Raw genomic sequence first — 26,858 nt, forward strand, 5'->3', positions numbered from 1 at the left:
CTGCCCCTTTTTTAAAGCCCCGGGACATACGCGCGTCCCGGGGCTTTAGGCCCGGTGCGCGTAACCCGATTTACACGCGTAAGACTTTTAAAATCTAGCCCTTTTTGTTCTTCCTGGGACAAATTCAGCAGTGCCAGCTCCTCCAATGGCTCAATTCTTCCCAAACCAGCCATAGAGGAAGAAGAAAGAGCAGCCACAGCCCCCCCCCCCCCACAGCATCCTCCAAGAGAATAGATGAGCTCTGCATTACCGACGCCAAACCAGCAGCAGACTCCCTCCAACATGGTGACAGCAACCACATCATCGTTGTGCACCGCAGGACTGTTGCAAGCAGTGCCTCTCTGTGCCAGAGGAAAATGATGTTTGGGGCTCACAGATGCTTCCCCTGCAGGCAAGCACAGCTATCCCTTGTCACGCCACATATCAGTGGAATAGATGAAAATCCTTTTACAGTAGAAAATGTATGGGAAGAGCTAAAGAATCTGAAAGTGGACAAAGCCATGGGGCCTGATGGGATTCATCCAAGGATACTGAGGGAGCTCAGAGATGTGCTGGCGGGTCCGCTGTGTGACCTGTTCAATAGATCCCTAGAAACGGGAGTGGTGCCGAGTGATTGGAGAAGAGCGGTGGTGGTCCCGCTTCACAAGAGTGGGAACAGAGAGGAGGCTGGTAACTACAGACCGGTTAGCCTCACTTCGGTGGTGGGAAAAGTAATGAAGACACTGTTGAAAGAGAGAATAATGAACTATCTACAGTCCGGAGAATTGATGGACCAGAGGCAGCATGGATTCACCAGGGGAAGATCCTGTCAGACAAATCTGATTGACTTTTTTGACTGGGTAACCAAGGAATTGGATCGAGGAAGAGCGCTCGATGTCATCTACCTGGATTTCAGCAAAGCTTTTGATACGGTTCCGCACAGGAGACTGGTGAATAAAACGAGAAGCTTAGGAGTGAGTGCTGAGGTGGTGACCTGGATTGCAAACTGGTTGACGGACAGAAGACAATGTATGATGGTAAATGGAACTTTCGCTGAAGAGAGAGCAGTTTTAAGTGGTGTACCGCAAGGATCGGTGTTGGGACCGGTCCTGTTCAATATCTTTGTGAGCGACATTGCGGATGGGATAGAAGGTAAGGTTTGTCTTTTTGCGGATGACACTAAGATCTGCAACAGAGTGGACACGCCGGAAGGAGTGGAGAGAATGAGACAGGATTTAAGGAAACTGGAAGAGTGGTTGAAGATATGGCAGCTGAGATTCAATGCCAAGAAGTGCAAAGTCATGCATATGGGGAGTGGAAATCCGAATGAACTGTATTCGATGGGGGGAGAAGGGCTGATGTGCACGGAGCAGGAGAGAAACCTTGGGGTGATAGTGTCTAATGATATGAAGTCTGCGAAACAATGCGATAGCAAAAGCCAGAAGAATGCTGGGCTGCCTAGAGAGAGGAATATTGAGTAAGAAAAGGGAAGTGATTATCCCCTTGTACAGGTCCTTGGTGAGGCCTCACCTGGAGTACTGTGTTCAGTTCTGGAGACCGTATCTACAAAGAGACAAAGACAAGATGGAAGCGGTACAGAGAAGGGCGACCAGGAAGGTGGAGGGTCTTCATCGGATGACATACGAGGAGAGATTGAAGAATCTAAATATGTACTCCCTGGAGGAAAGGAGGAGCAGGGGTGATATGATTCAGACTTTCAGATACTTGAAAAAGTTTAATGATCCAAAGACAATGACAAACCTTTTCCGTCAGAAAAAAATCAGCAGAACCAGAGGTCACGAGCTGAGGCTCCAGGGAGGAAGACTAAGAACCAATGTCAGGAAGTATTTCTTCACGGAAAGGGTGGTGGATGCCTGGAATGCCCTTCCGGAGAAAGTGGTGAAGTCTAAAACTGTGAAGGACTTCAAAAGGGCGTGGGATAAACACTGTGGATCCATCAAGTCTAGAGGGCGTGAATAAAGAGGAGGCAGCAAAACACTGCACGGAGCGGCAGTAGCCACAGAGGCATTCACGGAGCGGGATGCCAGTGGTTGGTGTTCCACCTTCACGGAGTGGAAGGATGGAGGGCTGCCATCTTCAAAAAAAACAAAAACAAAAAAAAACCCAGGGGTGGGTAAGAGTATGGGGCAGGGGTGTGGCCTGCTTGTTACAGCGGTTGCTACCCCTAATTGAGCTGGATGTTCACTTGGATGCAGATACGGCGCTGCTCTCTACATTGGTGGTGGGGTGGATGGGAATTAGGGCTGGAGGGTACTGGAAGCCAATAGTAACAGGTGGGAGAGAGAAAAAGGGGAAAAAAATGGATAAAGTGCATAGCTTGCTGGGCAGACTGGATGGGCCGTTTGGTCTTCTTCTGCTGTCATTTCTATGTTTCTATGCTTCTATATCGGGCTCTTCGGCTCTCTGCTGGTCTGCCAAAGAGGTCAGGTAGGTTGTAATGGCTTGCTAACCCATGGAAAGGGAGGGTTCTAGAGGAAATATCCTTACCCTTCCTTTCTGCTTAGAAGGCATTTTACCAATCAAAATTACAAAAGAAACGCGAAGTCTGAAACAGCAGGCAAAGAAGATCTCGACTATGCCGCCTTCTTGCTTGTGCAGCACCATTTATGAGACAATCAAAACTCAAAAATCAAAATCAATATTCAATTCAAATTATATGCTGATATCCAGTTTTTCATTCCATACAAATCATCTTGGCTTGATACACTTTTCGCCGTTGCTCTATACATAAATACAATCAACACCTGGCTGTCTCATAATCATCTAAAGCTGAATCCTAATAAAATGGAAATTATTTACTTATCATCAATCACTAACCCCTCCAACGGACCTCCATTCCCATCTTAACTCAAGCCTGTAGCCTGGGAGCTTTATTAAATTCAGATCTCTCACTATCAAAACACATTTCTGCAGTAGTTAAGAATTCCTTCTTTAAATTACAAATGTTTAAACGTCTACGTCCCCTCCTATTTTTTTGTGATTTTCGTACAGTATCACAATCCCTAATTTTCTATATTGACTACAATAATGTCTTGTATCTTGATCTTCCTGATACTGCTATCTGACCCTTACAACTAATACAAAATTCAACCGCTCATATACTATTAGGTTCACCTCTAAAAAAAAACCAAACCATATCACACCAATCTTGTTTTCACTGATTCCCAATCAAATTTAGAATCCAATACAAAATACTTTCCAATTATTCATTCACTTATACATAATTCTTCATCGCTCTGGCTATGTTCCATTCTTCAAATCTATAAACCAACAAGACATTTGAGATCACTAAACAAAAATCTTCTTGACGTACCTTCGATCTGACTTGTTAGACTTGATATGACTAGCAAAAGAGAGTTTTCTGTCACTGGTCCCCTATTATGGACCTCCTTGGCAGATTCACCTCACCAGACAACCAATTCAAAAGAATTCTAAAAATATTTGAAAACTTATCTCTTTTCAAAAGCATTTAATACACCAAATACTGATCATATTTAACATTTGCACCTAATACTTTTGCACTGATATAAGCAAATGTTGCTTACCTGTAACAGGTGTTCTCACAGGACAGCAGGATGTTGGTCCTCACATATGGGTGACATCACAGGATGGAGCCCAATCACGGAAAACTTCTGTCAAAATTTCCAGAACTTTGACTGGCCCCTACTGGGCATGCCCAGCATGGCATTAACCCTGCAGCCAGCAGGGGTCCCCCTTCAGTCTTATTTGAAAGCTACAGGCAGTGCCGAAAAATAAAATAACAAAACGTTATGAACCCAACACCGTGGGGCGGCGGGCGGGTTTCGTGAGGACTAACATCCTGCTGTCCTGTGAGAACACCTGTTACAGGTAAGCAACATTTGCTTTCTCACAGGACAAGCAGGATGGTAGTCCTCACATATGGGTGAGTACTGAGCTGAGGATGTCCGAACATGCACCAAATGTACCCAAAGGCATGCAACAGGCACAACAACTGGGGTGGAATTTGGGAGAGGGCATCCTGAACCCCACCGGGCAGGTGGAAGGGTGTTGGTACGTCACGTTGTAAATAGGTTACGAAGGACAGATTGGCCGAAGATGAAATCTTGTCTTCCGACTTTGTCCAAGCAATAGTGGGCTGCAAAGGTGTGGAGAGAACACCAGGTAGCAGCCCTGCAAATGTCAGGAAGCGGCACCGATTGTAGGTGTGCTACTGAAGTCGCTATGGCCCTCACAGACGGGCTGATATAGCAAAATCGTGGGAGAGTGCATTTGACTTCTGCTGCATCAATTTGAATTTGTGTTGCTCCATCACACACACATGTCCATAAACACACATATTTAACTTAGGCCTTGATTGGCGAAAGATTAATACATCCTACTGAATAAAATGAATATTCCATTGATTGTCAGAATTCAGAGCTAGTCTTGCGAGCCAGCCCAACATTATTTCATTGTATGACTTGCGTTATCTACTCATTTGGCCTGATTTCTTCTTTGTTTTATGTTTCATTATTCTTTAACCTGATGTAGTTTTCTTGATCACATGAATCAATGTATCTTGATCTACCATGCAATAATTGATTGTTATATGTATCTAGTTATTATGCCTTTTTGCAAGTGCCATGATTTAGATTTCCTAAATTAATGATATAATTTGAGGTCATGCAATTTTTACACTTATAGAAATCTCCAGTCTTAAAATTTCTATTATGTGATTGCTTGAAATAATCTTCTATCTGTATCTATAAGCTAGTTTGTTTCCATTTGGGATTCCAGACGGGAATATATTATTTTTCCTTATTTCTGTTTTTTTATTTTACTACATTTCTTTCCTTTCCTGTGCAAAGACTAACACTGATGGTTTAGCAACCCTGAGAAGTACATTATTTTGTTTTAGACCACATAGCATGCTAAAGACTTTCTTACAGAGTCAGCTGTCACTTGTTTCTATGATTATCCCCAATTACACTCAGACACACCATCGATCTAAGAGGGATATTAGCCTCCGCTTCCCCAGAAGCATCCGAAGACGAAGCAGTACAACTAGCCCTCAGCTACATTAACAGCATATACCCCTTGACCAAAACTCGTTTAGAAGCCTTCCCATCCACAGCTGAGTCACCTCTTGGACAGGTGACTGCCGCAGTTGAATTAGGAATGTCCATACAGCGATTGCTTTCACTGCTACATGTTGTTATCATAGAACTAATTAGCGCCGTCAATACCCTGCAGGACCAGCATTCAAAAATTGGAAGAAGGACCCAACAGAAGAAAATAGGATAAAGCATAAACATTGGCAAGTTAAATGTAAGACATTGATAAGACAGGCTAAGAGAGAATTTGAAAAGAAGTTGGCTGTAGAGGCAAAAACTCACAGTAAAAACTTTTTAAAATATATCCGAAGCAGAAAGCCTGTGAGGGAGTCAGTTGGACCGTTAGATGATCGAGGGGTTAAAGGGGCACTTAGAGAAGATAAGGCCATCGCGGAAAGATTAAATGATTTCTTGCTTCGGTGTTTACTGAAGAGGATGTTGGGGAGGTACCCATAATGGAGAAGGTTTTCATGGGTAATGATTCAGATGGACTGAATCAAATCACGGTGAACCTAGAAGATGTGGTAGGCCTGATTGACAAACTGAAGAGTAGTAAATCACCTGGACCGGATGGTATACACCCCAGAGTTCTGAAGGAACTAAAAAATGAAATTTCAGACCTATTAGTAAAAATTTGTAACTTATCATTAAAATCATCCATTGTACCTGAAGACTGGAGGATAGCAAATGTAACCCCAATATTTAAAAAGGGCTCCAGGGGTGATCCGGGAAACTACAGACCGGTTAGCCTGACTTCAGTGCCAGGAAAAATAGTGGAAAGTGTTCTAAACATCAAAATCACAGAACATATAGAAAGATATGGTTTAATGGAACAAAGTCAGCATGGCTTTACCCAGGGCAAGTCTTGCCTCACAAATCTGCTTCACTTTTTTGAAGGAGTTAATAAACATGTGGATAAAGGTGAACCAGTAGATATAGTATACTTGGATTTTCAGAAGGCGTTTGACAAAGTTCCTCATGAGAGGCTTCTAGGAAAAGTAAAAAGTCATGGGATAGGTGGCGATGTCCTTTCGTGGATTGCAAACTGGCTAAAAGACAGGAAACAGAGAGTAGGATTAAATGGGCAATTTTCTCAGTGGAAGGGAGTGGACAGTGGAGTGCCTCAGGGATCTGTATTGGGACCCTTATGTTCAATATATTTATAAATGTTCAATATATTTATAAATGATCTGGAAAGAAATACGACGAGTGAGATAATCAAATTTGCAGATGACACAAAATTGTTCAGAGTAGTTAAATCACAAGCAGATTGTGATAAATTGCAGGAAGACCTTGTGAGACTGGAAAATTGGGCATTCAAATGGCAGATGAAATTTAATGTGGATAAGTGCAAGGTGATGCATATAGGGAAAAATAACCCATGCTATAATTACACGGTGTTGGGTTCCATATTAGGTGCTACAACCCAAGAAAGAGATCTAGGTGTCATAGTGGATAACACATTGAAATTGCCGGTTCAGTGTGCTGCGGCAGTCAAAAAAGCAAACAGAATGTTGGGAATTATTAGAAAAGGAATGATGAATAAAACGGAAAATGTCATAATGCCTCTGTATCGCTCCATGGTGAGACCGCACCTTGAATACTGTGTACAATCCTGGTCGCCGCATCTCAAAAAAGATATAATTGCGATGGAGAAGGTACAGAGAAGGGCTACCAAAATGATAAGGGGAATGGAACAACTCCCCTATGAGGAAAGACTAAAGAGGTTAGGACTTTTCAGCTTGGAGAAGAGACGACTGAGGGGGGATATGATAGAGGTGTTTAAAATCATGAGAGGTCTAGAACGGGTAGATGTGAATCGGTTATTTACTCTTTCGGATAGTAGAAGGACTAGGGGACACTCCATGAAGTTAGCATGGGGCACATTTAAAACTAATCGGAGAAAGTTCTTTTTTACTCAACGCACAATTAAACTCTGGAATTTGTTGCCAGAGAATGTGGTTCGTGCAGTTAGTATAGCTGTGTTTAAAAAAGGATTGGATAAGTTCTTGGAGGAGAAGTCCATTACCTGCTATTAAGTTCACTTAGAGAATAGCCACTGCCATTAGCAATGGTTACATGGAATAGACTTATTTTTTGGGTACTTGCCAGGTTCTTATGGCCTGGATTGGCCACTGTTGGAAACAGGATGCTGGGCTTGATGGACCCTTGGTCTGACCCAGTATGGCATTTTCTTATGTTCTTATGTTCTTACTGGACTTTTGCTATGCCCTTACATACCATGCATATGCCTCTGCCTTCAACGATTTGGATCTTCTATCGCTACAGCCATGCCCAGGATGCCTGGACTGAAAATTATGGTCAACTCTTCATCTGCAGTGCAAGATCAAGTAACTACTATCCGTCAGCGCTTAATCCTTCAGCCACCCGGCAGCATCCACAACACTCAACCGACTCCCTGCCACCCAACACTCAATCCCTCTCTCTCAGCCTTCAGCCAAGCTCTGCCTCTCACCTGACGGACACCTACCCAAAATTCTCAAACAACCGCTCAACTCTATCATCAGACAGACACATGCTCATCAGACAGACTTCTCATCAGACGGACACCTACTCAACTCTCGCAAGCAACCCTCAACACTCTGAACCCAACTCTTCATTATAAAGACGCGCTCCCAATACCCATCCCACTCCTGGCGCCCCAGCACAAGCACTTCCCGCTCAGACTCCAGCCAACCACAACAGATGAAAGCTCATTCAGCTCTCTCAAACAGCTCACTACACACAAGCAATTCCCAATACTCTCATCCTACTCACCAACACTCATCTCCAAGACCAGTTCAAAGACAGAGATGGTCTTGCGTCTCCTAAGACCTGCTCAAAGACAGGAGACTCAAAAAACCATCTCTAAGACTCAGCTTAAAGACAGGAGACTCAAAGACCACAAACAGCAGCTCATACACACAACAACCCTTCTTTTTTACACCCTCTAAGGCACTATGCAAACCTATCCCATCCCTATCATCGCCACTACCACCACTCAAAGCTTTCACAACGACCCCAGATCCATACAACTAGATCTCTCATCCCAATCATGACTTCACCCCTCACCCAGCTGTTAGGATTCATGATATTCTCTCTAACCCTCTTCAACGCACAGTCTCTTACAAAGAAAACCCACATCCTTAACGATTATGTCCTAGACTCAAAACCAGATGTCTGCGCCATTACAGAAACCTGGTTCAAAAGCTCAGACATTCCCCTGATAAACCAATTACAGAATCACCTTTATGACATTTTCTCAATCCCAAGACACAAAAAAAGAGGCGGTCTTCTCCTAGCCACCAAAAAAGAACTCAGTCTCAGCCAGCAACCAGTCAAGACCTCCTCCAACAAACTGGAACTAGGTCTGTTCAAGTCAAAACATATTCAAATACTTCTAGTATACGCTCCGCCAGGATTACTAGACACCGATGCCTCCCCCCTCATAGAAGCCATCGCCAAACACATCAACACAGACTCGCCAGCTATGATACTGGGGGACTTCAACCTACATGTCGACACCTCACCAAACACTCCCAATTGTGAAGCCTTCCTCACCACACTCGGGGCTATGGGCTTTGAACAAATCATCAATAAACCTACCCATAAAACAGGACATACGCTCGACCTCATCTTCATAAACTCCAGCCTATCATACAATAACACTCCAGACTGCACCCCTGTCAGACCATTCTCTGATATCAGCTACCCTCACGACTCAAGGAAACCCTATTCACCCTCAACCTCTCTCTACCATCCAACTTCAGGAAACCATGTGCTTCCGACACTCTCAGTAAATATTTATCCAAAGAACTCACTAGCCTGGACACCACCAACCCCAACTCAGCCCTTCTATCCTGGCGCAATATCAAGGAGTCAATAGCCAATAAATTATGCCCCAAAGTGACGAAAATAATCAACCCGACAGAAAAAAGGAAACAACCATGGTTCTCACCAGAACTTAAGCAGATGAAGCAAGACCTCAGACACAAGGAAGGCATATGGTGTAAGGTCCCCAACACCACAACACTATCCGACTATAAACGCACCCTCCATCTCTACAAGAACTCCATTTTACGGACAAAAAGAGACTTTTATGCCAGCAGAATTCACGATATACAATATGATGCTAGGGCCCTGTTTTCCTATGTCTCCCAACTCACTAAACCCTTCGCCCCTACCATCCCAGACGACCAGGCCAAATCCAAAGCAAATGAGCTTTCAGGATAAAATTGCAAACACTAGTGCTTCTCCCCACCAACACAACCCACCCCGCCCTAAACTCCAACACCACATTTCATCTTGGAGCCACCCTCGACTCCTTTGAGCCCACAACCCCCTCTGGAGATTGAATCCACACTCAAGTAGTTGAAACCATCCAGCCATCCGGCAGACCACATCCCAACTAAACTTCTACTCCTCATCCCGGGCACTCTCTCTAGATCATTGGCTAACATCATAAACTGCTCACTTACCCAAGGAATCTACCCTGCTGAGCTAAAAACGGCATCCCTCAAACCCCTCTTGAAGAAACCTAACCTGGACACAAAAGAACTCTCCAATTACTGACCCATCTCCAAACTCCTTTTTCTCGCTAAACTCACAGAGAAAGTGGTTAACACACAACTCTCAGACTACCTTGAGGAACACAAAATCCTATACCCATCCCAATATGGCTTCCGTAAATCATCCAGCACAGAAACCCTCCTCATAAATAAAATAAATAAATAAATCTCCCTAACAGACCACATTCTCAAGGGACTAGACAAAGGGCTCTCCTTCCTTCTAGTCCTCCTAGACATCTCCGCTGCGTTTGACACCATGAACCACGCCATCCTTCTAGATCGCCTCTCAGACATTGGATTATCAGGATACGCCTTCAGATGGCTCAACTCCTTCCTCAGCAACAGAAGTGTCAAAGTCAGAATCAATAACAAAGAATCCCCAAACTACAAATCAACTCTAGGCGTACCCCAAGGCTCTTCCCTATCACCTACCGTCTTCAATATCTACCTACTGCCCCCTCTGTCAGTTGCTCACAAACCTAAACTTAATACACTACCTCTACGCAGATGATGTACAGATCTTGATCCCCATAACAGAATCCCTTTCAAAATCACTTACCTACTGGGAAAAATGCTCAATTCCATTAACCACCTCCTCACCAGCCTTATCCTAGTACTCAATGTGGCCAAGACAGAAATCCTTCTCATCTCCCACGACCACTTGACCCCTACCTATCAGACATCCCCCAACTCCCAGATAACACAAGTAAGAGACCTAGGAGTAATCCTGGATAACCATCTGAATCTAAAGAAATCCATCACCACCACCACTAAGGACTGTTTCTATAAGCTTCAAGTTCTGAAGAGACTCAAACCCCTTCTTCATTTCCAAGACTTTAGAACAGTTCTCCAGTCAACGCTGTTCTCCAAAACTGACTATTGCAACGCTCTCCTCTTGGGGCTCCCCATCTCCACCACCAAACTGCTACAGATGCTCCAGAACGCAGCGGCAAGAATCTTAACCAACACCAACCGGGGAGCACACATCACCCCCATTCTCCGAAACCTGCACTGGCTACCAATAAAAGACAGAATCTTGCACAAGGCACTCACCACTATCCACAAAACCATCCACAATCAGCTACCACTAGACCTTCAGATCCCTTTCAAGCTTTACTCATCAAGACCCATCAGAGAAGCATATAAAGGAACCCTACAAGTCCCACCTACTAAATCCACGTGTCTGTCATCCACCAAAGAACGTGTATTCTCCACAGCGGGCCCTACCATCTGGAACAACTTACTGCCTGACCTCAGATTAGAACCCTGCCTTCTAACCTTTCGAAAAAAACTCAAGACTTGGCTTTTCCTCCAAGCCTTCCCTTAATTTCTAAAATTTCAACATACCGCTCAACCAGACTTCGCTCAACGGACTAGACGCTCTACCTGGTCTCAGTATATATATATATATTTTTCCTCTAGTTATGCTGTCCTCTACTTCCCAGCTACTCTAGCCCCCCAAGTTTGATCTCCTTGTTATATGTAACTTTGCCTTCTGTCTTCTTGTTATATGGTTATTTAGCTAGTCCCTGAGTTCCATATAAACCGATTTGATATGAATCTTTCTTTCATGAAGGTCGGTATAGAAAAGTGTTAAATAAATAAATAAAATAAATAATGATGGACATGCATGAGCTTCCCCATGAATCAGATGGGTAGGGAAAAACAGTGGGCTTAGCCAAGGACGGGTAAGATTTCTTCACCTAAGGCTAGCTTAGGATGTAAGGGACAACCTAAGACAGGCACCCACGGGCCCGCCCATATGTGAAGGGTTCCTAGGTGTAACCCTTCAAGAGGGGGATGTATGTAGTATTATGCACTGACTTTCTGAGGCACCTCTTTCTGCTGCATTCCTGAATACTAGTTTTTAGACAAAGAAAGTAGAGGACCCTGACTATGTGCTGGAATGCAATGAGCCAACACCCCAGACCCATTAGCTGATTGGTCTAATACATACTCAAATCAAATGTACTGCACTTATCTAAAAACATCACTGAATATGCTCTGATTGGTCAGTATGAAGGGTATATATTGTTATGTGCACTGCTGTAAAAATTGGGTGACTGGGTGTTTTTACAATTGTATAGACCTATATTAATCCCCGGAACAAATTATTTCCTCATGCTTTGTTCCGGTCCATGTCCCTTTTGTCTCTGTCTTTCTCTAATTAAAGTTTCAGATTTCACACTACTGCAGTAGTTTCTCTAGAATAAACATACTTCTGGGCATATCTGTATCTGCTTGAAAATGACCCTGTTATATTGGGTCATATAAAGCTGATAGGCGGCAATTCGGGAGATGAGCATGGCTCCTTGGAATACTCGGCGACCAATGTTATCTAGGAACTTCTGTTCCTTTCCAGGAGGAACAGAAGAGTGAGGATTTGACCTTTTCGCCCTCTTTTGTGCAGACTCAAATGTTATGCGGTCTATTATTGACATTGTTCGGGGACAACTTGGACATTTTTTGAATCCGGTGGCCATGGTGAACGATTGCGAGTAACAGTCGGTGGCTGCGGGTACCGGAACGAGGTAACCGGAATAGACTGAAAATTGATTCAAAAAAGTACTCACCGAATGGTACATTGAAGGGAGACCAGAGTAGGTTATTTTCTGACAGAAAAGTTATATTTTCCGTGAGGAAAATTTTGTGAGAAAAACTCACAGACCTCCTAATACGCGAGGCTTACAGCAACGCGGAAAAAAAAGAGACTGAAGGGAGACCCCCTGTGGCTGCAGGGATCATGGCATGCTGGGCATGCTCAGTGGCCTCAGTGTGCCAGTCAAATGTTTCTAGAAACTTTGACAGAAGTTTTTCCGTACCAGGGGTCCATCAATGATGTCACCCATATGTGAGGACTATTATCCTGCTTGTCCTGGGATAATGCAGTAGATAAATGGAATACTAGTTTAGCCTCAACATATAAGGTTGCACCTTAACGGGAAGTTTTACTGAGAAGCTATGATAAAAGAGATTCATGGTATATGCATGAGCTATTATTACTAAGATAAATGCTTAGGAGAATGGAATGAAAGTGGAGGAAGGAAGGAAGGACTGACCTTGATAAAGAGGTGTCGAGAGATTACAGAATAAATTGTTAAACGGCTAAAAGGGATTATTATGCTCATCAGCTAGAAACATTAATTAACTCAAGTTGTTCTCTATTGTGAGAACTTTAATTGCTAAACCTTAAATAGATTTTAGTTCTTATAAGAGTTGTGACAAGTTGGCTGACTTTTTTTTATAAGAGAAAATAACTACCTTTTCAGCTTTTCCTATCCAATCCCACTCTTTCATGGTATTATCTGGTCACCTGTATAACTCCTAAATGGATGTAATTTAGGTCCAGGAAATAGAGTCGGTTATCAGTAGGTTGTGTTTCACAAGTTTAAAGGTGGATCCTTGCCCTGTTGTGCAGGGTCTTCCAGCTTCTCCCTCGATTACTCTTCCATTTTATTATTTTAAGCTAATTTATTTGATGTTATCTTTATGTTAACTACCATGTTATTATTGTTATGCAAATTATTTTATGTTTCCTTTATGTTAATTACTTTTATGTTTTTATGTTTATTTTTATTCTACTATACATTGTATAATTTTATATCTCATGTTAGTTGCATCCATTAAACCTTCTTTTTGTTATGCCTTTTGCCCTGTTATTCCCCCCCCCCCGGTTACTACTGCTCCCCTCCCGCCTTTGTTCGCTGTATTTCTTTTAGTTCATTGTAAACCAATATGATGTACCCACGAATGTCGGTATAAAAAAGTTGCTAAATAAATAAATATTTAGGGGATGAAGGAAATTGCCCTTAATATTAAGACTATTGTTAATAGATCTATGAGTGAGGGTGTTGCAACAGAGTTTTAAATCAGCTGTTAGGCCTGTACAAAAAAATGATAACATCCTATGGATGAACTTTCAAATTTTTGTGTGGTATCTAATTTACCAATGTTTTCCAAGATATTACAGAAATGTGTTTTGTTTCAGCTTGTTGAATATGTAGAAAACAAAGATCGACTAGGATGAACGTCAGTTTGGATTTCAGAAGAGTTATAATAAGGAAATATTACTGCTTTCCCTTTTGGACCAATTGTGTTGTCCATTTGGACAAGGGAAGCAGAATTGCTCATGCAGTTAAATGTGTCAGTTGCATCTGAGTCTCTCAGCTATGACAAGATGCTCAATAAACAGCGACAATTTGGAATTGGTGGAATAGTGTTAAAATGGTTTAGGGCATTTTTGCAAGGGAGAAAACAAAAGAGTGCAATTAGGAAATTCATTTTCATCTTGGAGATCTTTGCATTCAGGAGTCCCCTAGGGGTCAACTCTCTCCTCCATTCTATTTAATATATATTTGTCTTCCATTGGTATTCTTAAGGAGATGGGGCTGTCATATTTTATTTATGTGGATGATATATAGCTATTTATCCCTTGCTAAAATGATGGTTCTTTTACCTTGGCTTTTCTGAATAAATGTTTAACTGATATTAAGAGTTTGGTTAAGAAGTAAAGGTCTTTTTTTTAAATATAACTAAGACCAGGTTATTGTGGGTCAGTAAGAACCCTCCATGTGATGAGTTATTAATGACTTATGAAGATAATTCTTTGCCCATTTTGATGGAAGTGCAAAACCTGGGTATATTTCTGGACTCTATCCATGATACTACATAAATAAAATGTGGCAAGAGCAGCGTTTTATAAACTTAACTTAGTGAAGCCACTAAAAGGTTTGCTGTCCCAACTTTGTTTAGGACTGTAATACAATCCATTGTTTTGGACCACATAGCCTATTGTAATAGTCTATTTGTTGGCCTGCCTGATAAGGTATACAGAGTGTTAAAATTGGTGCAGCATGCTGCAGCCAGAGTTATTAATGGTAGCAGAAAGTATGATCATATTATTCCTGTGTTAAAAGACCTTCATTGGTTTCCTGTAAAAAGTTGCTCACAGTTTAAAATGATGGTGATAGTGCATGAATTTTTACATTCAGAGCATCAATGGGTGGTAACATCCAGATTACAAAGATATGAGCCAATAAGAACATTAAAATCTGAAGGGGCAGGGATGCTTATTTTACTCTCTACCTGGGAGTATTGACTGCAATTAACATGTAAGAGAGCTTTTTTTTCTGCACCTTTTATGTGGAATACTCTCCTGGCTGAGTTAAGAATGAAGTGTGATCTTAACAATTTTAGAGTCTGAAAACATATGTATTTCAGGATGCTTTTATGTAATTCAAAGATTTTGGAGGAGGTGGGATATAAATTCTTAGAAATAAATAAATATACCAAAATATATAGATCTGAATAAGGTCTCTGATGCAGCAGATCAGTACCTCTGGGGAAAGGAGGAAAAGCGGATGATCAGGGCTTTTGAGGAATGGAAAGGAGCAATGGTGAATCAAGGCTTTTTGGGAAGGGAAAAGGACACTGGCTGATCAAGGATACTGAGGGGAAGGTGGGGATAGAAAGCTGTCATACTGATCAGGGACTAATGAGGAAGGGAGGGAATAGAAAGGCAAAGATCTGGTTAAGGCCTGGAGAGAAATAATTGTGGCTTATACAGTTCAGGAAGAAGTACATTAGTATTCCATAAACAAGAGAAAAAAAAAAAGGACACAAGAGAGTATGGAGTTGGACACGGAGAGGAGAGGTGGAAGAAAATGAAAGGAGAGAGGATAATGTGGTAAGAAGAGAAAAAGACAAGAGGGTAAGCATTGGAGAAGAGAAAGATATTCTTTTTTTAAATTTTTATCACTGAAGCAGGGGCCTTGAAATTATTTTTCCCAGAGGAATAGCTGACCAGCCCTGACTTTTGTACCCTTCCTTTCTCTTCCTTCTTCTAGCAGGCCACCATCTACCTACCCCATCTCTTCAAATCCAGCCTGAAAAGTGTGGGACCTGCAAGCTGGCACATGCTCCCAGTCCTTCAGTGGCCACACTTCCTCTCTCAAACACAGTCTTCCTGTTTAGTAAGAAAACTCGTGTTCCCATGGGGCCTGTGACTGCATGCTGGTCACAGGCTCTGTGCTTTGTGACTGCCACCATTACAGCCAGATGAGGCAGCACAGTAGTCATTCATACAGGGCAGCAAAGCAGGTAACACTTGCCTTAAAAACAAAAGCATGAAAATTCCACTACATCTTCAGAGGGATAGCCATGTCAGTCTGATGTAGCAAAAACGACAGGAGTTGGGTATCATCTTACAGACTAACCAATTGTCATCTGTTCTTGAAAGTTCATGCCTCAATAAATTGGTTAGTCTATAAGGTGCCACCTGCCTCTTGTCATTTCTACTGCAACATCTATAGTTTCAGCTGGATGTTCAGTGTTAGTCTGCAGTCCTTTGGATTTAGCACCGACTAAAGTTTCAAGTATTTTGAAGAAAATTATTACCTTTATGGAAATATATACATGAGAAATATCATGTATTTATTGATTTATAACGTTTATAAGTCGCTTTATAGTTTTTACACTAAAATCTTCCAAAGCAATGTACAAAGCAAAAGCATAAAACTTAAAATTACAATAAAATCATTTAAAACTAAGCAAACATTTCTCCCAGACAATAAAAAAAGCTTGATGTCTGCTTATAGAACCATTTCAAAAATTAGCATAAACCAAGAATACCATTCCAAAGAGGATAGCTCATCTAGTGCTGCTGACAGTAATACAATAGAGTGATACTTCAGATACCATCAACCAAATCTTCAACTGGTGACAGAACCGCACCATTAAATCAGTTACTGTTAGGAGCATCATTTATCATAGGATTGTTCTATACAAGTACCACTTAACTGTTCTGACTAGAATTCATCATATAACAAGGAGATTAACAGTCAGGACCAGATCTACATAGCTGGAATTTCTTGGGTCCTCTTACCTTCCGTGGCATATTTCATATCCAGAGCAAAGAGATTCCACATCACTTCGGCACTGATCTTACCAACACTAAGTTCCTGAGGAAATCTGAAAGGGAATGGAGAAATGAGAGAATATGCTCAGAAACAGCAGAGCAAGCAAATGTTGCTTACCTATAACAGGTGTTCTCACAGGACAGCAGGATGTTAGTCCTCAAATATGGGTGACATCATCAGGATGGAGTCCAATCACAGAAAATTTCTGTCAAAGTTTCCAGAACTTTGACTGGCCCCTACTGGGCATGCCCAGCATGGCACTAACCCTGCAGCCAGCAGGGGTACCCTTTTTAGTCTTATTTGAAAGCTACAGGTAGTGCCGAAAAAATAAAACAACAAAACATTACGAACCCAACACCGCGGGGCGGCGGGCGGGTTTCGTGAGGACTAACATCCTGCTGTCCTGTGAGAACACCTGTTACAGGTAAACATTTGCTTTCTCACAGGACAAGCAGGATGGTAGTCCTGTGAGGATGTCCGAACATGCACCAAATGTACCCAATGGCGTGCAACAGGCACAACAACTGGGGTAGAATTTGGTAGAGAGCATCCTGAACCCCACCGGGCAGGCGGAAGGGTGTTGGTACGTCACGTTGGAAATAGGTTACGCAGGACAGACTGGCCGAAGATGGAATCCTGTCTTCCGGCTTTGTCCAAGCAATAGTGGGCTGCGAAAGTATGGATGGGCTGCGAAAGTATGGAGGGAACTCCAGGTGGCAGCCCTGCAAATGTCAGGAAGCGGCACCGATGGAAGGTGTGCTACTGAAGTCGCCATGGCCCTCACAGAGTGTGCTTTAACACGGTCTTGAAAAGGAATGCTTGTTTGCTGATAGCAAAAAGATATGCAGTCCGCTAAGTAGGAGGAGAGAGTCTGCTTACCCACAGGTTGCCCTAATTTGTTGGGGTGGAACGAGACGAATAACTGAGTGCTCGTCCTGTGGGCAACTGTACGGTCTAGATAAAAAGCTAGAGCCCGTTTGCAGTCAAGGGTATGCAGAGCCTGTTCCCTTGGATTGGAATGGGGCCTGGGAAAGAAGGTAGGTAGTATGATGGATTGATTAATGTGAAACTCCGAAACTACCTTCGGTAAAAGTTTAGGGTGAGTGCGGAGTACCGCCCGATCCTGCAGGAGTTTAGTGTAAGGCGGAAAGGTAACTAGGGCCTGTGACTCACTAACCCTGCGAACTGAGGTGATAGCCAAAAGGAAAATCATTTTCCAAGTGAGATATTTTAGATCACAGGAGTGAAGAGGCTCGAATGGTGGTTTCATGAGCCGACCAAGAACCAGGTTAAGGTCCCAAGAAGGGGCCGGAGTACGTAAAGGTGGCTTGATGTGGAGCAAGCCCTTCAGAAAGCGTGTTACAAGGGGTTGTACTGTGATAAGGACATCCCCGACCCCTTTATGGAAGGCGGCTACCACACTGACATGAATTCTGATGGAAGATGTCTTGAGACCAGACTCTGACAGATGCCAGAGATAGTCAAAAAACTGTGGAATTGGACAGGAAAAGGGATCAAGGGACTGAGAAGTGCACCATGAGGTAAACCTTTTCCATTTATAGGAGTAAGATTTTCTCGTGGAAGGCTTCCGTGAAGCAATCAAGACACGGGAAACTGGGTCTGAAAGGTTAAGAGGTTGAAGGATTAACCTTTCAACATCCATGCCGTCAGGGACAAGGCCTGAAGATTGGGATGGCGTAGGCATCCGTCGTTTTGAGTGATCAGATGCGGGTCCGTTCCCAAGGGAATGTGCCTGCGGATGGAGAGATCCTGGAGTATGGGAAACCACACTTGGCGTGGCCAGTGAGGTGCTATCAGGATCATGGTTCCTTTGTCCTGACGTAGCTTCACAAGAGTCTTCGAAAGAAGAGGAAGTGGAAGGAATGCATAGAGCAGACCGGTTGCCCACGAGAGGGAGAATGCATCTCTGGGCTGAGAGCGCTCGCTCCGAATTAGGGAGCAGTAATTGTCCACTTTGTGGTTCTGAGGGGACGCAAAGAGGTCTGTCTGGGGGTATCCCCATTGGCGAAAGATTGAGGTCACTACCGAGGGGTTGAGAGACCACTAGTGTGGCTGGAAGACGCGACTCAGTTTGTCTGCCAAGACATTGTCCACTCCCGGCAAGTAGGTGGCCCTGAGGTACATCGAGTGGGAGCGCGCTTCCGCCCAAATCTGCGCAGCTTCCTGACACAGGAGGAAGGAGCCTGTGCCTCCCTGCTTGTTGATGTACCACATGGCCACCTGGTTGTCTGTCTGAATCAGGACGACGTGATTTGATAGGCGTTCCTGAAAAGCCCTGAGAGCATATCGCATTGCTTGAAGTTCTAGGAAGTTTATTTGAAGTTTGGCTTCCTGTGGAGACCAAGATCCTTGTGTCTGTAGATTGTCCACGTGGGCTCCCCACCTGAAGTTGGAAGCGTCGGTGGTGAGAATGAGTTGAGGATCTGGCACTTGAAATGGCAGTCCCTGGAGGAGATTGGTCTGATCTTTCCACCAGGCAAGAGACAGACTGAGTGAATTGGTGATGTGGACAATGGTCGACAGAAGCTGAACAGCTTGAATCCATTGTGACCTCAGAGTTCAATGCATGAGTCTCATGGTCAGGCGGGCCATTGGAGTAACATGGACGGAGGATGCCATGTGTCCTAGCAGGACGAGGAATTGGCGAGCTGTTGCTGTATGTTGAGACTGCAACTGGTGAGCGAGGGCCACGAGTGTTAGCGCTCGTTGTCGAGGTAGAAAGGCTTTTGCCTGTAAAGTGTCCAAGTCTGCGCCAATGAACAACAAGTTTTGAGATGGGGCTAAATAGGATTTCTCGTAATTGACAAGAAATCCTAGAGAAATTAAAGTGTGTAGAGTGAAATCGAGGGACGACCGAGCGGCTTGCTGGGTTGGAGCCCTGATTAACCAGTCATCCAGATTGGGGTTGACGTGCACACCTTTTTTCCTGAGGAAAGCTTCTACAACTACGAGACATTTGGTGAAGACTCGTGGTGCAGACGATAGGCCAAAAGGAAGCACTCGATATGGATAGTGCTTTGGGCCTACTAAAAACCTGAGGTACTCTCGATGAGTTGGAGTGATCGCAATGTGTGTGTATGTGTCCTGGAGGTCCAGAGAGCAGAGCCAGTCTCCTCTTTGTAGAAGAGGTAGAAGCGAGCCCAAGGTTACCATCTTGAACTTTTCCCGCTGGAGCATGTAGGTCCAGAATTGGACGAAGCCCCCTGGATTTTTTGGGGATCAAAAAGTACCAGGAATAGAACCCTAGGCCTTGCTGCGAGAGTGGGACAGGTTCTATTGCTCGTAACTGGAGAAGAAGGGAAACCTCCTGCTCCGAAGGACAGAGTGGTCGGATACTCTCTACGCCTGCAGAGGTGGTGAGTCCGGTGGAAGAGTAAGAAAGTTTAGGTGGTAACCCTGAGCATTAGGTGGTAACCCTGAGCAATGATTGCTAGCACCCATTGGTCGGTTGTGATTGAGTGCCACATGTTGTGAAAGTGGCACAATCGACCTCCCACTGGTATGCTTGGCAGAGGAATCAGACTGCTGCTCTCCAAGTGAAAGTCAAAAAACGGAAGCAGGCCCTGGCTGGAGAGCTGCTTGCAGCTTTTGCTTTTGGCCTGGCGAGGCTGAGGCTTTTGATAAGGCCTCGTAGTTTGGGACCTTGCTGGTGGAGGATAGTACTTCCTTGGACGGAAGAATGACTTCTTAGAGTCTTTCCTGAAGGGTTGTCTTAAGGGAAGTCGGAAGGTATCGATGAGAGCTGTTTAAGGGTCTCATGATGGTCTCATGATGGTCCTTTAATTCAGCCACTATTTGCTGGATCTGCTCACTGAACAGTCTGTCTTGTACTTCTGGGCGAAGGTCAGAAGATTTGAGCCAGGCCCATCATTTTGACGAAATAGCAGCTGCAGACACTCTAGTAGAGGTATCGAAGATATCATAAGCTGTTCTTATCTCATGCTTTCCTGCTTCAAACCCCTTGTTGACAAGGATTTGAAGCTGGTCTTGGAATTGTTCAGGCAGGGTTTCAGAGAAGTCCTGTATCTGTTTGAAGATGACCCTATTGTATTGGGTCATATACAGCTGGTAAGCAGCAATTCTAGAGATGAGCATGGCCCCTTGGAACACTCGTCGACCAATATTGTCTAGGAACTTGTGTTCCTTAACAGGAGGGATAGATGAGTGAGGCTTCGTCCTTTTTGCTTTCTTTTGAGCCGATTCTGCCACAACTGAGTGGTGGTAGAGCTGAGATTTTTGAAAGCCGGGGGCTGACTGCACTAAATAGGTAGTGTCAGCTTTTCTATAGACTGGGGCAATGGATCCAGGGTTTTCCCAGTTCTTTTTGAGGAGATCAAGAAGAACTTGATGAATGGGAATGGAAGTGATCACTTTAGGGGCATCCAGGAACTGGAGCAACTCCATCATCTGGTGCCTATCATCCTGCTCAATCTGAAGCTGAAAAGGGACCAACTCAGACATTTCCTTCACAAAATTAATGAAAGAAAGGTCCTCTGGAGGAGAACGCTTTCTACTTTCAGTAGGAGAGGGAGGTGAAGGTAAGTCATCGGTGTCTGAAGAAGTATCATCATCCCAGGTTGTCATAAGGGGTGACGAGAAGGGGGTTGGATACCCAAAGGCCCCGGCTGAGGCTCCGAGAAAATTGAAGGAATCGCCGGGGACACCGTGGACAGCCTGGAGGGCATTGGTGCCGGTATCGAAGGCGCCGACGTACGTATCGCCCCCGATGAATGAATCGGTGGCGAGGGACGAATTGGCATCGACGGCTGAGGCAAAACTCCCGAAGGAGGGATGCGGAACGGTGTTCCTCCTCCCGATGAGGCTGTCAACGGGGAGCGCACCGGAGCCATCGGAGACCCGGGAATTACCGGTGGAAGGGCAGTTATGAGCGCCTCCATCCAGGATAGCAGCGGAGCCAGCGCTGCTGGAATCGGGTCGATGACCGGTTCCACAATCGGTGCCGGTGCCGAAGGGACCTGGAGTTGCTGCATCGCCTTGTCGATGGCCTCCTGGACAAGCCAGTCTAGTTCTTCTCGGAGACCTGGAGCAAGCAGCCCCGGCTCCGGAACAGAAGAGGAGGGCAGAGGCATAGCCGGAGGGACCACCTTTACAGTCGGAATCGCGGCGCCCAAACCCCGATCAGGTGAGGGTGGCCTCGATGACCCGGTCGTAGGAATGGTTGGTGCCTTTCCTGGACAGGGCTTCTTCGACGGTGGCTCGGACGGTGGCTCGGTCGATGATTTCGCTTCCTCGACGGTCCGAGTCTTATGATGCCGATGGCAATGTTTCTCCCTACGATCCCCTCGATCCTGAGGGGGAGTAACGGGCGCCGATGGCCGTGAAGACGTCGATGGCGGGCGGTCACTGGACGGTGGTTGATGCTGGTGCGACGTCGACGGTGCCGGTTCCGATGACGTCAATGCAATGGATGGCATCGGGGTGTGAGCACGGAAGAGGAGTTCCATCTTCTCCATCCTTGCCTTGCAACCTTTGGGTGTCATGAGGGCACATTTGGTGCAAGTCAGGACATCATGCTCCCAGCCTAAACACATTACACAGACGCCATGAGGGTCTGTGATAGACATGGTGCGAGTACAGTCCGGGCACCGGCGGAACCCCAATGCCATGGCCATAGAAAAAATCGAGCCGCGGGATGGACGACGGCCAGCAGGCCGCAAGGGCCCAACTCGACGGTAATCGACGAAAAACTGTCAAAAAACTTACTGGAGTACCGCGGGCTAGAGAGAAGTTAGAGAAGGGACCCCTGTGGGGCAATTTAACGTTAGTTAATTCCGTGAGGAAAAGTCCTGTCAGGAATCTCCACAGAGCTCCTAAACCGCGAGGCTACTGCAGCGCGGAAAAAAGAAGACTGAAGGGGGACCCCTGCTGGCTGCAGGGTTAGTGCCATGCTGGGCATGCCCAGTAGGGGCCAGTCAAAGTTCTGGAAACTTTGATAGAAGTTTTCCGTGATTGGGCTCCATCCTGTGATGTCACCCATATGTGAGGACTACCATCCTGCTTGTCCTGTGAGAAAAACATGTATATCCTAGAAGAAAGATGGGATAGGGGAGATATAGAGATATTTAAATATCTCCAAGGTATCAATGCACAGGAGGCAGGCCACTTTTAATGGAAATGAGGCTCTGCAATGAGGGGTCGTGGGATGAGGATAAAGGGGATAGACTCAGGAGTTAATCTTAAAGAATATTTTTTTTTACAGAGAGTGTAGTGGATGCATAGCACAGCTCAACAGTGGATGTCCTAGAGACAAGAACAGTATTTGAATTCAAGAAAGCATGGGACAAGTATAGGGTAGTTCTAAGGGAGAGGTATGGTTTGTAGAGCTGAGAAGTTAGTGTGGATAACCAAACTAGATAGACCATATGGTCTTTTTCTGCCATCATGTTTCCGTATTGCCTTTCCAGAACATGTTGTAATATTTGCAATACTGCTTTTTCATAGATAGGATTTTGTGTGAGAATCCTGGGAGTGCTATTTTGGTATGGTAGATTTGCTATATACATGCAAATTTGTTTTTTGTAGAATTGTGTTACTTCACATAGTGTCTTGTAGTGAAAGAAGTTTTATATTATTATTACTTTGGTGACACCAGAATTTGAATATTTTTTTGAATGATGAATAGCAAAGGGAAATGTCCTAGGTCTGCTCTTGTGGCTGTTTCTGGGGGGGGGGGGGGGGGGGGGGGGGAGCAGAGGGGTCTGTAGACAGGTGTTTCCCAACATTTTTTGTGTCCTGGCACAGGGTTCATTTCATCGCGGCACACCACCTCCTTCACAATCATTATCTTTTCTTCAATCATCCCAACTCTGGCATTATCACCTTCCCTTTCCATCTACCCCTTGCTATCATCATCATTATCTTCCCTTTCCTTTTCCCCCATCCCTGGTACCATCACCTTCTCTTCCTTCATCCCCCTAGCACCATCATCACCTTATCCTCTCTTCCTTCTTCCCCAACACCCTGGCATCTTTATTCTTTTCCTTTCCCCTGACATCACTTTATCTTCCCTTCTCTCTCCCCCACACTCTGGCATTATCACCGACCCTCTCCCCTTATGGCAGCACCATCTCCTTTCCTCTCCCTCCACCCATATGGCATCACCACCACCTCCTCTTCCCTTTCCCTTCACCCTTCTGGCTTCATCGCCACATTAACTTCCCTTTCTCCTGACATCACCTTATTTCTTTCCCTCTCCCCCAACCCCTCTCCCTCCACTCATTGGCATCATCATCTGCTGGCATCATCACTTTAATCTTCTCTCTCTCTTGGCATCATTATCACCTTTCTCTCTTCTCTCCCCTGGCATCATTACCACCTTCCCTCTCCTCCAGCCCCTCACATCATCATTACCTTCTCCCTCCAGCCACCTGATATCACCACTTTCACTTCCCTTCCCTCTTTCTCCACCCTTCTGGCATCAACACCACCTTTTTTTTCGTCTCTCCCTTGGCATCATCACCTTCTTCCCTTCTCTCTCCCTCCAATCCTGGCATCACCACCTTCTCCTTCCACCCCCTGGAATCTTCCCCACTTTCTCTTCCCTTCATGCCTTTAGCACCACCATCATCCTAATCTTCCCTCTCCTCTAGTATTATCACCTTCTTCCCTTCTCACCCCTCTGGTATATCATCACCTTTCTTGTCCAGCCACCCAGATACAGTCTAGCCCTTGTCATCATCATCTTCCCTCTTTCCCAACCCCTTCCATCATTACTTTCTCTCCCCTCACCTCCCTGGGATCATCACCTTCCCTCTCCACCATACCCTATGGCACATTCATCTTTCCCCTCCCCCCACACCCCTTGGCACATTTAGCTGTTTCTCCCCCTCCCCCCGAGCCAGCACAGGTCTGAGCAGCACTTACCTGCTGCTGCTGCTTCGTCCTCTGCTGGCTTGCCACTGCAATAGTAACAGCACGAGGCCAGCGTGTCTTGCAAGGAAGAGGGAAGCAGAAGCAGCAAATAGGTGCTGCTCTCAGACACCCTCTGCTGGCAGGAGGATATCCTGCAGGCTAGGAATGGAGAGTGCTGGCGCCTCCTCTTTTTACACCCAGTTCTTCTCGCGGCACACCTGCAGGTCAATCATGGCACACTAGTGTGCTGCGGTAAACTGGTTGGGAAACACTGCTGTAGATAGAATACATTTACAGAAATGGGGTTCTGGCCTATTTTATATAGTTTTGGGTTAACGATGAACTTCAGACTTCCATGTCATATATGCTGCTGTGAGGAAAGGGAGAGCAACCAGAGTTACCTGACAATCTCCTTCTAGGAGTTGAAGCAGTGCAAACCAAAGCAGTTTATCTTAAAAAGTGTAAAAATATATAGAAATACAAACTTTGTTTACATATTTAAACTTTGTTCTGAATTTATGTACAGTATTGACCTTTGCATACTGGTTCTGCTGCTTTAAATCCCACATAATGCTAGAGTACTATGCATCAGTCACTGGTGCCTTTAACATTGAAAATCTCTCTCCCACTGAAACATCAACCAATCTCAGGATCAGAGTAAAGCACAACTTTAGAATATCCTAAGTGGCAGTACATGTGCCTGCTACCAAATCACCAGGATGTCATGCGTAAAGGAGCATCCAAGAAAAGTGGCTTTAAAAGAAAAGGTTCTCACCCTCTTTTCAAGTTCAGGTTTGTACTTAGCAAGATCTGTGGTATGAGCTTCATTGAAACACTTTCATCTCAATCAAAAAGAGTTATTTATGCAAACAAGACAAACACAGACAGAAAAGATAAGTAGTTTCCAGAAACACACAAAAAATAGACAGAAGATAGTTAAACACAGCAAAGATTTTCTGTTCTTAACATAGATGGCAGATCAGGATTGTAAGGCCCATCTAGTTTGTCCATTTTCATCCCTGGTGTAATATAATAGAAGGGACTTAGGTGCTTACTGATTAAGGACTGGGGTATAGGCATTTTTATCCTCCTCTATAATGGAAACGATCAATGTGATGAGCTTTGGCCAAAAATCCAGGTTCTTGATGCTGGGACCCTGTTCTTCAGGCGGTACATCCTGTTTTTTGCTCTGGGAAATAAGCAACAGGAAAGAACCAATTAGGAAAAAAGTCAATCAAGAAATATGCTCAATTAATTCTGTACATCAGAAGTCATGTTCCTGTGAGAGACAAAGAAAGCAAACTGTGTATCATGTTATAAAATATCAGGAATTCAAACTGCATTTGTAGAAAGCAACGTCTGTCTTAACTGAGCTAATGCTTTAAGACGGTCTGCATACTTGTAGCACTACAGATTAGCAATTTATTTAAAGAATAATTTGGCTGTAGAATGCAAAGCATACAACACTGTAATCATGTAAATATATCTATAATCTCTCTCTATATATGTGGCAGCCCCCCCCCCCCCCCCCACCAGTCTGGCCACCAGATGTCACTGTCCCTATATTACAACACTCTACTAAGGAGCCATCCATATCCCTCAGTCCCTCCTACCTGGAGGGTCTGGATTGGATGCCTCAATACTATTTAGCCCAGCCATTTTAAGACACACTGAGATCAGTTTGAGGAAGCAGCTGAAGAGTAAGGATGTCTGATGTTTATACTCTGGTGAGGCCTCCCTCCTTCACCCATACGGAGTTTCAGTTGGAAGTGATACCTCATCGTGCACTCTGTCAGAGGGTCCTTCTCTTACTAATTTACAGAGAGAGAGATTTGTATGCTTGATACCCTTTTGGGGCGAATGGGCTCTCACCAGGGGACCAAAGACCTGTGAGCCTACCCTAAACCCTGGGTGGGCAAGCACCAGTGATGGACCCTGCTGCGAGAGACAGTGGGGGCAGAGATGATGTATCCAGTTTAACTTTGAGAAGTATTTTTTGGACTTGAACAAAGTGGGGGAGGTTTTTGGATGCCCCCCTCCCATTGCGATTGCAGTGCTGAGAACTAGCCTGATCCTACTGACTTTTCCCCAAGAGAATATCAATACAAAAAAGGATGGAAGAACAAGACTGGGAGACCCCAACCAGATCTCCCAACACCAAGGGACCAGGACAGGTTGGGTGTACGAGGAAGATGATGAACTAAGGTAGGATTTTTGCAGTAAAGTTGGGGACTCCTCCACTCAGATTCCCGGATAGTTATTGGGAGAGTTTGCACATTAAATATCACCATGGTCTCTACCCAGAGGTCTGAATAGAAGACACATATCTATAGAAGAAAATCATGCATGTACCTTCATTCAGGTGTAAATGGACAACTTTTATTTAACACACAAAGCCTGGTCCT

General features: G+C 44.5%; 1 protein-coding gene across 4 annotated transcripts in view; it reads right to left on the minus strand.

Moving 5' to 3' along the window:
* Positions 1–26,858, minus strand: part of UNC13B (unc-13 homolog B) — a 1,232,326-nt gene that overhangs the window by 274,129 nt on the left and 931,339 nt on the right. For all 4 annotated transcript variants that reach the window (XM_029581856.1, XM_029581857.1, XM_029581864.1 and 1 more), the window contains 2 exons: positions 25,509–25,642; positions 16,527–16,612 (listed from right to left, as the gene is read on the minus strand). In XM_029581856.1, the coding sequence (XP_029437716.1) occupies positions 16,527–16,612; positions 25,509–25,642 (220 nt within the window). The remainder of the gene's footprint in view (positions 1–16,526; positions 16,613–25,508; positions 25,643–26,858) is intronic.

This window comes from Rhinatrema bivittatum, chromosome 1, assembly GCF_901001135.1.
Source record: "Rhinatrema bivittatum chromosome 1, aRhiBiv1.1, whole genome shotgun sequence".
In the NCBI taxonomy this organism is placed as follows: Eukaryota; Metazoa; Chordata; class Amphibia; order Gymnophiona; family Rhinatrematidae; genus Rhinatrema; species Rhinatrema bivittatum.